Source organism: Neophocaena asiaeorientalis, unplaced genomic scaffold, assembly GCF_003031525.2.
Source record: "Neophocaena asiaeorientalis asiaeorientalis breed wild unplaced genomic scaffold, Neophocaena_asiaeorientalis_V1.1 scaffold150, whole genome shotgun sequence".
Lineage (NCBI taxonomy): Eukaryota > Metazoa > Chordata > Mammalia > Artiodactyla > Phocoenidae > Neophocaena > Neophocaena asiaeorientalis.
In genome coordinates, this window is record NW_020176571.1 from 7338067 (window position 1) to 7350746 (window position 12680).

At 38.1% G+C, this 12680-nt stretch overlaps 1 protein-coding gene across 1 annotated transcript in view; it reads right to left on the reverse strand.

Moving 5' to 3' along the window:
* LOC112391751 (pregnancy zone protein-like) overlaps window positions 1–12431 on the reverse strand; it is a 41301-nt gene extending 28870 nt beyond the window's left edge. Inside the window, exons 1-10 of the mRNA XM_024733188.1 lie at window positions 12349–12431; window positions 10127–10307; window positions 9200–9353; window positions 8999–9051; window positions 8412–8432; window positions 7790–7958; window positions 6423–6507; window positions 4182–4305; window positions 2362–2476; window positions 641–750 (exon numbers count right to left, since the gene is read on the reverse strand). Of these exons, the coding sequence (XP_024588956.1) occupies window positions 641–750; window positions 2362–2476; window positions 4182–4305; window positions 6423–6507; window positions 7790–7958; window positions 8412–8432; window positions 8999–9051; window positions 9200–9353; window positions 10127–10307; window positions 12349–12431 (1095 nt within the window). The remainder of the gene's footprint in view (window positions 1–640; window positions 751–2361; window positions 2477–4181; window positions 4306–6422; window positions 6508–7789; window positions 7959–8411; window positions 8433–8998; window positions 9052–9199; window positions 9354–10126; window positions 10308–12348) is intronic.
* Window positions 12432–12680: the final 249 nt, after the last annotated feature.

Genomic DNA, 12680 nt, shown 5'->3' on the forward strand with positions numbered 1-12680 from the left:
TTTACTAACTTGGATATCAGTCTTATAATTTAGCAATATTATTATGAATATTGAGCCTTGAAACTAAAAAAAAATCAAAAAACTAACAATAATAAAAACACTAAATGAAAATATCTTATTCTTTCTATAGAAAATTATATTATAAAATCATTGTTTATAAAGAGGCAATCAAAGAGTATGCAGCCAAACTATACAGGAAAAGTGTATTATAAAGGTGTGTTAGGAAGTTAATTAGTAAGAATATGCTTTTTTGGGGGGATTCTGTGACAATATTTGCCTTTCAAATTTGTAATTTTTTTTTTTTTTCGGTATGCAGGCCTCTCACTGTTGTGGCCTCTCCCGTTGCGGAGCACAGGCTCCGGACGCGCAGGCTCAGCGGCCATGGCTCACGGGCCCAGCCGCTCCGCGGCATGCGGGATCTTCCCAGACCGGGGCACGAACCCGTGTCCCCAGCATCGGCAGGAGAACTCTCAACCACTGCGCCACCAGGGAAGCCCTCAAATTTGTAATTTGTTATATTCTTTTCTTACTCTAAATAAATATTCATTTTTATAATAAATTTTGATTTTGTGATATAAAAATTTGTTTTCTTAAAAGCCACATCCCCCCAATTATGATTATATTGAAAAGATTACTTTACCTGCCCAAAGAAAGGGAGCCCACGTCTGTAATGTGAATCCACTTTAGTAAATTTCAGTTTGCTTAAGGTGTTTGTGATTTTACATGATCCGTGTCCAGTTAATTCCAACCCTGAAAAATAATTCAGTGAAGTTGAACTGTTGCATATATTCAGCTCACCTCATACTTCCATCCCATTTTCACTCTATTATAACAAAATACCATCCATATACTCTTTTCTTAGTCTTTCCAGAATTTCTCATGCTTAGAAAATCATTGTTATCCATACTTCCTCAATTCTCTGTTTTCACAAATATTCTGCTTGTTCCACACATGCTCTTGAGAAGTTTTTCACCTCATCTCCTCTGGGATCTTGCTGTATCTTTGTGTCTATTTCACATCCACGTCTTCCCCCAACAACTTTCAGCATACATCTTGATTCTTCACAATGGCCTAAAAATATTCTTAAATTTCTATCACAAACTACTTCCCCAGCAAAAACATTCTTTTTACCACGTGGTGAAAAGTATAGCCAATACCCAGTGCTCTTCCATTCAGTGAAGTGTGATCTGTATTTTAACTCCATCATCTAAAGCACCGCTCTATCAAGTCTAACAGATCCTTTATTTTCCCCCAATATGGTATTCTCATCTCAGACCTCATCAAAATGAACTCTCAGAATTACTTCATACATAATTATCACTGAGACCCTACCAGTGGCATCTAAGAAATTGTCCTTATTTCCCCTAACCTTGTGACTTCTAGTTTTATTTTGCTGACTTACCTGATACTATTTCCTAACGGCAGTTGTTTCTGTTCTTGGGCCCCTCGTTGTCTGCCTCTAGCCTCAATTTAGCAATGCTAAGTGAGCTCACTTTCAGAACACTTGCATTTACTCTTAGGAGGATCTGGATACAATGAGAATGGTTTCAGATTTACATTTCTCGTTCTGATTTTGGTCTGGCTTCCTTTTGAAATTGTCAAAATGAATTTCATTTTGACATGAATGGAATGAATCGACTTCCGTTTTGATATTCCAAACTGTGATTCTCATCACCATAGCTCTTTCTCATCTTTTCCTTATCTTGGTTAATGACATTTCCATTTCCCTGGCCCCCAAGTTGTAATCTTTGGGGTCACCTTTGAATAGTATTCTGATGTATCACATTGTAACACATTTTTCATCTAGCCTGTCCTTCTCATGGCTGCTGGAATTAACTTTTTTTAAAAAATCAGTTTATTTAGGTCATTCTCCTTAAATATATCTGAAGATATCCAATGTTTTTCATAATAAAGTCTAATCTCTTTAGTACATGATTTACTTTTCTAAACACCTTAGCACCAGCCTACTTTTTTAAGATTCTTCTGGGACTGAATGCATTTGTTTTATGCCTATTACGCTTTCCTGGTCCATCACTATCTTTCAAAATACTATCCATTCTATTCAAATCTGCTCAAATGTTACTTTTCAAAGCCTTCTTCAGCTCTATATTAGAATTAACTCTCTCCATGCTCATTTGGCCCTTATTTTTTACATTTCCTGTGGAAATTGTATTATGGTTATATATAATACATGCATACATATATACATAGCCATATATATAATTTCTTTTTAGATTCCTAATTCCTTGAAGGCAGAAGCCATGTCATTGTCATAGTCCCCAGAAACTATAAAGCATTTTACATGGAATGGAAGTTTGATAAATGTTAATAAATTAATAAATATTTAAAAATAATACAAACCTGTTCCCTCCTCTCTGACCTTGGCTTCCACTAGTAATTTCATGTCATATCCTTTTTGTCTCAGATGAAATATTTTACTTTTTACTAGTTGTGTGAAACAGCCTTCCTCGTCTGCCTGAAGAGAAAGGAAGAGAATTCCTGGGTCCTCTGATTTGTGATAAAAAAAAGTCAGTTACCAACCTCTGAACATTTTGTGTTGGCCACAGAAGGAAATTTTACAAATGTTCTGACCATCTTTTGGGTGCTTATCTTTTCCCAAGCCCCCAAATGATACAAAATTTCTTCATTAATCATTGAGTTAATCATTGCCAACCTTTGCCTTCTCCCCTCTCTTCCAAAAGCCTATCCATTTCTGTCATATTAAACTTCCTAGAGTTTCCCCGATGTGCCATGGTATTTTGTAATTCTATCTCTTTGTGTGTGTGTGTGTGTGTATGTTGTTCCTCAAATAACATTCTTTCTTCCATTCCGATCTTGGCCCACAGTTACTGCTCTCCTAAACTCAGCTTAGACATAACATGTTCTAAGGAGCCTCTGTAATGACCTCCACCTAAATATCGACTAGGGACTGTATTTTCTTGATATCTAGGACATTAAAAAAAAACCATATATTCATTGACTAGATGAATCATTATAGCAATTAGATCTCTAAACTAAACATCGGGTTTCATATTATAATAAAGATTTGTTTTCATTTTTGTACTTATTTACATGAAAATATTTATTGCATAATTAAATTTAATCTTATTTAATGTACTTATATGCAGATATCATGACTCATTTGAAAACAGAAATTAATCCTAGTCTCCCTGATAATAGTAAGGATTTTGGCAGCTAGATTTCTCTCATGTTTATCTTGCTTATCGATGTTTATCTTTTTTTTTTTTTTGCGGTACGCGGGCCTCTCACTGTTGTGGCCTCTCCCGTTGCGGAGCACAGGATCCGGACGCGCAGGCTCAGTGGCCATGGCTCACGGGCCCAGCCGCTCCGCGGCACGTGGGATCCTCCCGGACCAGGGCACGAACCCGCGTCCCCTGCATCGGCAGGCAGACTCTCAACCACTGCGCCACCAGGGAAGCCCTCGATGTTTATCTTGAACTTCATCGTCACATTCACCACCCTAGCCTTTCATTTATTTGGTCTCTACAACTTTGATAACTTGCTTTTCCACACCTTTATAGTGTCCGCTCACATTGCCACACCCTGGACTTACATATACTCTTCCCCTGAAATCAGTATTCATTTCATTAGTATTCAAAAATACAAATCAGTATTCAAAAATTCATTTCATTTTTTAAAACGTGTCCTACTGCTGTTTCCCTTAGTTATTCTCGTTTCCACTTTTTTCTGATGTAATCGAGGCCTCCAGTTCATCAACCCTCTCAGTCCCCCTCTCCTCACCCTGACGCTGGTTTCAGTCTCCTCTATGCAGGGTAGATTCCATAGGGTGTCATTTGATTCTCCCACTAGCCCAATTCTTAATATCTGTCACATTCTTCTTCTATTATATTTGATAAAAGCCAACTTTGGAGACTTCCACATCCTTTTATGCCCATATACCTGGCATGTCAATTGCGGTGAGAAGGAAATTACAAAACTGGCCAAATACCGTTATAAACCCATCAGCCCCACCCTCAAGTTGGTTCCGATCATTGCCAGGCAATCTTAAAATGTTTCCCTTACTCCACACTTCTCCTAGGTGACTATTTCAAACACTACTCTCATATTGTATTGTACTGTATTGTATTCTCTATTCTATTATCAGCCACAAGAAAACAAGATCTGGTGTTAGTGTCCTGGGGAGGGTGATTTCCAAATACCTGTTGACTAAATTCTTCACAGATACTTTGTGAATGTTTTCCATGGCAGGTAGAACTGTATCGTGAATATCTTCTGCACACATTAATTGTCACCAGACCACGGACAGGCTTTCCATATGTGTATCTGTAACAGTAAAGAGTCATACAAAAAATACTTAACATAAACAACTCAGATGTTCTTCACAGGATTTGATCCATTCATATACCCATCTTACTCATTGACAGCAATTGTATTTCCTTCCAAAGCATTTGTACTTTAGAAGCACTTATTCTGAAACTGCGTCTTAATTATCTACAACTCCAAGAGAAAATACTTACTGAATACTGAAATACTTTTTGAAACTCCTCCAAATGGAAAAGTAACAATGCAGTTTTTTCTCAGATCTTTCTTCCCTCTCAGCTGAAGTTTTACTTCAGCTGAGAGGGAAGAAAGATCTGAGAAAAAACTGCCTTATTTCCTTCTTTCTCTGCTGTCAGATTATCTAGGTTATGATTCTACCTTTGCCAATACCTCCTAAGTTGTTTTAGGAAAAAAATTAGGGAAGCATACACAGTGTATTTCTAAGTCCTCCCTAACTCATGTATATTTTAAGAGGATAAATGAGGAATTAAATGGGAAAGCACTAGCTATAGAACAGAAACATTATGAGTGAACGGTATCATGATGGCAGTTGGATTCTGCCAAATATGATGGAGAGATGTGATGTGGTATGGTCTGAATATTTATGTCCCCCCCAGATTCACTTGTTGAAATTCTAAACCCCAAAAGATGATAGTATTAGGAGGTGAGGCCTTTGGGAGGAGGGTGAAGTGCTCATGAATGGGTTAGTGCCTTTATAAAAGAGGCTCCAGAGAGATCTCTTGTCCCTTCCTCCATGTAAGGACACAAGGAGAAGATACCAGTTATGAACCAGAAAGAGGACCTTCACCAGAACTTGACCGTGTTGGCATCTTAATCTTGGATTTACCTGCCTCTAGAACTGTGAACAATAAATTTCTGTTGTTAATAAGCTCCCCAGTCTGTGGTATTTTGTTATGGCAGCCTGAACAGACTAAGACGTGATGTGAAGCTGAACTTAGTCTATTGTTTCTTAAAGTATGCTTCACGCACCACCCACATTGAAATTCCCTGAGATATGCAGTGATAGTCAGAGTCCCAAATCCTTCCTCAGATTTATGATTGGAATCTCTAGAGGTGGAGCTGAGGAATCTACATTTTAACTAAGAACGTCCATAGATTCTGATGCAGACTTAGGTTAGAGACTTATTGCCCAAACTGTGAAGCCCCAAGCTTCCTCTTTTTATAGTCTCCCCCTCCAAAAAAAGTGCTGATAAAGTAATAAATTATTTACTAAATTTAATCACTTTGTTGAAGCTTTTCTTTAAATCTGAATCAAAAGCCTTTCCCTCTGATGGAAAAATTTATAGCATCAGAGCTGGTGAGAAGAATGAAAACATGTTTTACATGCTGTTTTTAGAAGCAAGAAGTACAATCAACCTCCTTGGTGCATGTAGGGGGTACTCAACTGCACTAAAAGGTAATCAGGGAAGAAATAAATGACATGTAGTTTTAATTCTACCTTATATATCCAGCCTTTAAGACAGAGGGTCTACGGAGCTTCTTTCTAGCTTTCCATAGTTTAAGAAATTGGGAACTATAAAAAAAATGGAGGCAATAGGACATGGAATAACATGGAATCTATGAGCATGGGCTCTAGAGTTAGATGACCCAGGTTCAATCTAGCCCAGTGTGTGGGATATAGAAACATAGAAATGCTTCATGAAGCTAGATTTTTTTTTTTTACTTTCAGAGGCACTATAGAATAGTGGTGAAGAGTTCAGGGTCTGGAGTGGACTGTTGGATTTAAATTCCAGTCTTCTGGAATTTACTGTCTGTAGGAACTTGACCAAGTTCTTTTATCCTTTATGTGTTGCAGTTTCCTCATTTGTAAAATGAGGATAATTGTCCCCATCTCATAGGGTTAGTGTAAGAAAAAAAATGTAAATAAGTGCAAGGCACTTAAAACATTGCCTGGCACATTTTAAGCGCTCAGTTAATAATTTTTATTATTAGCAGTAAAAGTGTTGGATGCCACCACCCCTGCTCCCTAGTCTGAGTTCAGACAAGTTGGGGAGAGAGTCATTCCTTCGCTAATTAAAATACTTCAAAGTCCAGCGATCATTATGGGCAATACAAATAAAGTAGGGAAAAAGAAATGAGGTGAAAAAAATGTAACTCACAGACTGCAGACGGATACCACAAATTCATCATCCAGAAAACCAACAGTCTTGGGCATTTTCACTTGGACTTCAAATTTGGGCAAAACTGTTATCAATAAAAGAGAAAAAAAATGATGAAAGTGGGCAGGAGGTCCTGTAAGCATTAGTAATGATTCTGCTACAGAACCCTGTAACAAAGGGTCACATAAAGTGATTTCAATTACAACAAGGGGCAGCAGGGCCACTATTGGCAAAGGAGATGCCGTCATAACCATGGGCAGTTGGTACCATGTTAACTTGGTTAAGCTGGTATTATGGTTCCTAGAATCTCCTTCTCTGAATTTGTCCAAGATTTCAAAGGTGGGAGGAAAGTAGCATCATTATTCTCTGAAGATCCCCATGGTTAGACGCGGTTACAGGTACAGAGGGGCCAGCAGTTTCCAGTTTGTCTTTATTTTTTCCCTCTCTGTGTCCAGCTCTCTCCTTCCCAACTTCTAAACCGTGCTGACTCACAGAGACCCTAGGCCCACCATCAGCACCTGGTTATAGAAATATTGGAGTGGTAGGTAGGGAGAGGTAACAGTCTTCCATTGATTCTCCTGTCAGTTTCCCTTCGTGTTCCACTCTGGCGTGTGAAGGGGCCCTTGTGAGTTCTGATCTGTCCATCCCCACCAATGCTTCAGGAGGACTGGTTAGTAATTTCCTCTGATCGACCATCTCCTCCTGTTGGACTCTGACTTTTCCAGCCTCTCTCATAGTTGTGTATAAGGCTTGTTATTTCTATAATGAATCCCTGTTCTATAATTCTCATGGCAGTTCTGGTGAGTTTTGGGAATCCTGTTTTTGTGATAGGTCTCCTTATCCATGGCATGATATATTTAACTTAAGTTAGAAAATCCGCATAACTGATAACTAATAAGATGGTTGCAATGTCTGATTACTATTATTAGAGTAGATTACACGTAGGTCACACAAAGCCAGGTTGTAATCCCAGGAAATACCTCCTGTTATAAGATATAGATCAAGAGATGCATGTAGATAACATAATGTATTGGTTAACAACTGATGTTTGAATAGGGTCAGATGGAACTATTAAAATTTCTCTTGCTTCTTGTTGGCTCTGTGATTTTGGTAAATTACTAACTTTTCTAGTATTAATATGTTTGTTTGTAAACTGGAGAAAGTATAGGATCTGCTTCAGAGGGCTACTTTAAGGATTAAATGAGATAGTGCATGAAACGAGCTTAGCAAATATTTAAATAAATAAAAAGCCTTGCTGATTTTCAACTATTATATGCTAGATTTTTGCTTATCACCTACATGTAAAAATGATCCAATCTTTCATTGTCTAATGTCATAAATATCTTGGACACATGCAGAATTCTTACCATATTCATTCACCTCGAAAGAGTGCTCTATTTTTTTCCCTGACTCCTTCTGCAGTATGACCTTGTAGGGACCCAGCGTGGGCTCCACTGAGAGTGGGAAAGAGAGCTGGTTGAGTCCCCAGTGCAAATTGACACTGTGCCATTGGAAAATCCGGTTCTTCTTGGGATTCTATAGGTAAAAACATCACAAGTTCATAGAAGCAACTGAAATATATAATATTGAGTAGAGGAACAGCTTTTCAGGGAGAGTGACATTGGGAGGTGGATAATTAGCTGATTGGTAAATTGGCACCAGTGGTATTAGCAAAGGTTTCTAGGAATTCTAGACTGAGCAAAGGACATCTTTCCCAGCTATGAGATATGACAGCACCTCTTTTTGAGATTTGCATACCCATCTTGTTCAGAAATATTGGAAGAGCCACTAAATTGCATCATCTCAGGGAATTCTGTTCCTTCATTTATATCTTATCTACTCTCCCCAGGATTTAAGAGAGACAGGGAAAACAGTGTTTTATTTAGTTCTGGTGAAGTGCCAGTGGGGAAGGTGGAGGTGGAGTGAGGCAAGTTAACACAACTGGCAGTGAGTCCTCATCCCAACCGAGATACACAATACATTACCTACCTCAATATAAACCACTGGGAACTGAAAAGAAAGAAATAGTATGAGTGTGAGATAGAGTTTAGAAAGAGAACACCATGACATTAGCGTTAATACAGTATCGGGACCAGAGGAAGTAAGCCTGTTCACTTCTTGTCCAAAGGAGGAAATGTGGCTCCATTTCATTCACAACACTTTATATGTTTAGTTTGGGACACACGCCTCTTAAGAAGTCATGACTTCCCTTTAATGAAATAATGTACAATTGAGAAACCTACATTTAGGTAAAAAGGTCCTAGTAATAGTTTATTTTGCAGATGATGTTTATCTCTGAGAAATTCTCCATTTCTCTAGGAGAGAAATGAAATGCATTTATTTTCTTCAGTTCAATGAAAATAATTGAGTCTTTAAGGGCGTAATTTTAACTGAATATTTAACTTGTTTTAAAAATGTAGTTGATGAACTGATCTCCCTTATTCTCCAGCAGCGATACACTTTGAGATCTTTCTGTGATAGATTTAAGGATCTCATGTTGGTCTCGGTTCTCCAAAAGAATAGGTTTTACGATTTTGCCTGTTTCTGCCAATCTTACCCACTGTTGTGACACTCACCATTTCATTCAAAGGGTGAAAATTGACATCCACAGAGACAATGCGGAATCTCACTGAAACATAGAGATTTTTCTCATGAAACCCTCCAGTGGGAACTCAGGGTGGTAAGACAGATAACAACGTGCCAGGATTTCCATAAATTAATAGAGAACGACACCTCCAACCCTTCAAATTGCTTTTCACTCATTTGGTTCTTTATACCTGTTTGTCCTGGTTTGTAGATGGGTTTGTCTGTCTGAACAAAGACAAGGCTTTCTGCTTTTGTTATGTGCATCCACTTCCTCTTTACGAAGTGCTGGGTTGGCCCTTTCACCTGCACAGTGATGAACGCTGAGGAAGATGACGACTCCGGAATCTGTAAAACCGAAATGAGCTGAAGAATCTGCCCAGATCCACTTCTGAATGTCTCAGCCTCTGTGATTTTCTCATTTCTCTGGTTAGCCCCGTGAAAATTAGTAAGGGATAGGGTCAAAGGTGATGTCCCCTCTTTTTATAGATTATTATGATGGTGTAACATGACAGCAACGAATTGTTGATTTGACTAAAGGAAAAATGTCATTGCAATAAAATGGACTCATTCTTCAACTAGTTATGACAATGAAGGCAATAACAAGCTCACATTTTCACAGCAATATGGTCGTATTAAAATAATTATTAAATTTTATTTTTCAACGGTCAGAAACAGCATTACATATTACTGTTGGCAGTAAGCTGGTATGATTAACTATTTAATACTTTAATTAAAGGTTACAAGGACAATACATTAACCATCAACCATCTGCGAGATCTTAGAGAAGTCACTTAACTTTATGAATCTACGTGTTTATATCTGTAATGGCATGAACATTATTTTCCTTAGAAGTTTACTTTAAGAGCAAAGATAATAATGGTTATAGAAGTCCTTCCTATAACCATATTATCTTTTGTATGTTGCACCAGTTCTGTTTGTAAATATTATGTAAGTATATTCAGTAGAACTTTTATTTTTAGACTCTAATTTGAAATTTGCTCTGTACTCCTCATTTTTTTCTTCCTTTTGCTTTTTTATTGTTGGGGGTCAGAATGCAAGGCATCAACTAACATGCTCTCTCTGTAATGCTCTCCCTTTTCCCAAGGAGGGATACTGACCATGAAGGAGCTGCAGTAGAAGGAGTGCTTCGCCCCCATGTCTGTGAGGAGATTCCTGCTCTGCATCTCGTACTCCAGAGTTACTGTCAGTTCCACTGACTCATTCAGGTGATTAAGCACGACACAGGCCTTCTCGGTAACGCCAGCATACAGCTGTGATGGGACCAGGACCAGGTACTGCCTGCGGAGAAGAGGGGTCTGGGTCAACCATGGAAGGGTTAAAAAGACATCATAACTGTGGTTGTTTTCTAGATGATCTTTGCTATCGTCACCAATCAGAGAGCAGAGCCAGATTTCAAGAGTGGAGAGGAGTATATTCTTCAAAGACCAAACTGGAAGGCCTTAGAAACTCAGAAAACCCCTACCAAGTTAAATATCAGTATGCTTCTCCTATACTGTGGAAATATTCACTCTCGATATTAGTAAACCTATTTATAAGTTATGGATGAGCACTCCATGAGTTGTTATATATTTTGTATAGAAATAATTTTCAAATTTAGAAATTTTCAATGAATCAAATGTGATCGTACACACGCATGTGCACGCACACATGCACACACACAAATATTATTCAGAAATCCTGCTGTTCATGACGACATGAATGGGCCTTGAGAGCATTATGCTAAGTGAAATGAACCAGATAGAGAAAGACAAATACTGATGGTATCTCTTACAACATGCGGAGTCTTTAAAAAAAAGTCAAGCTCAGAGACATAGAGTAGAAAAATGGTTACCAGGGAATGGGAGATGGAGGAAAATAGGGATAGGTTGGTAAAAGGACACAAACTTTCATTTACAAGTTGAATAAGGTCTGCCTGAGGATGTACTATATAACATGGTGACTATAGTCGATAACATTGTATAATTGAAATTATATACTTGAAATTTGTTATGAGAACATAACTTAAGTGTTCTCACCCCCCCCAAATAAATATTTGAGAGATAGATGTGTTAGATTAATCGTTAGATTGATCTATGTGATAGATTAATTAAACTCAATGGGGAGAATCCTTTCACAATATATATGTGTTGTACACTTCAAATGTCTTACAATTTTAGTTCTGTTATATGTAAATAAACCCAAAAAAACTTTAAATTTTTTTTAGTAACAAACAATATTATGAATCAGTTAATGATCACTGAAACCAGTAAGAAAACCTATCCACATGTGGCCTTGGGTTTCATATGGATGATAGCACAAACCTCTTTGTTCCAGGAAACATTAAGAGATAACGATAATACATGGAGAGGAGCTGAATCGTTTTTCACTACTGTTTCAGAAGCAACCTTAGCGCTTTTCTTTCTTCCACTCTCTAGAGATGGAAGAAAAACTAGGCTAATCATCAGACATTTTACCATATACATGGTAATATACATGCAGAAGAAAATATTCTCCTGTGGCGGTCTGCCCATCGTTTACGATCACCCAAATGTGCTGCACTTCGTGATGTTCTGCTGGCCCGTGACTCTCTCTCCTTCTGGAGTGTCCTGGTCTAGCTGGAAAACTTCTATTGGCTTCATAAGACTCACCTCAAAAGCAACTTTCTTATGTGGGCTTTGGTGATGCCCCTTCCCTTGTATCAGTTCCCACGAAGAGTTAGGTTATCTCTGAGTATTCTCACAGAATCCTACAATGCCTGGTTCTGTTTTTGCATTTTATTTCATTCGCTGTGCACCATCTCTCTATCTCTCTCTTTTTTCTACTATGAGGTACTAAGGGCAGGGGCCACATTTTGTTAATCTGTATATTCTCAAATCTAATGCCAGCCCTTATAGTTTTGCTGAAGGATCGAGTGAAATGACACACAAACCCTGGCTTGTCTGTAAGTCATGCATCTATCTTGGGAATACCTGCTTGGGGAAGATACAGACACTGAGTCACTTTACAATGGCCAAGACACCGCAGCCTTTTGCACCAGTCAAAAACGAATTTATCTTTTCTTGGTAGGAATACTATATTCTTATTTGATGAATGTTGTAGAATTCTATAATCTTATTTGGTAAATGTTTCACAAATGTTACTGCCCTGTATCTGTGAGTTTTCTAGAACTGGAGTATGCCTTTTACCACCTGTGTACTAACAATTTATCAACACTTCTGAGCTTTTTCAACAACAGATAATTTCAGACGGAATCAGGAAATAAATAAAAAGACAGACATCAAGAAGCTGATAACACAATGGGAAGAGAAGGGCAATAGACTTTTCTGGAAATGTTGCTTACGGTTTGGAGGTAGCTGACGCATCTCTGGGAAGGAGCAAGGAAAGCAGAATCAAGACTGGATTAGGCAGCTGACATCCCCTCATGGTGTAGAGAGGAATAGGAAAGAATGGGACTCTTGAGTCCTTGATTCCTTGAACTCTGTTCTTGTTTCAGAATCACTGGTTTTTATTTTGCCTAATGGGCAGTAAAAGTAAATGGCTAACCATTTATTTTTGTAACATATTAACTACTTCCAGTATAAAAAAATCAATTGCAGATCACTTTCATCCACTTGCTCAAATTTTCTACGTGCCTGAAAAATAGTATGTTGAGGCTACATTAGCTCTGGTTCC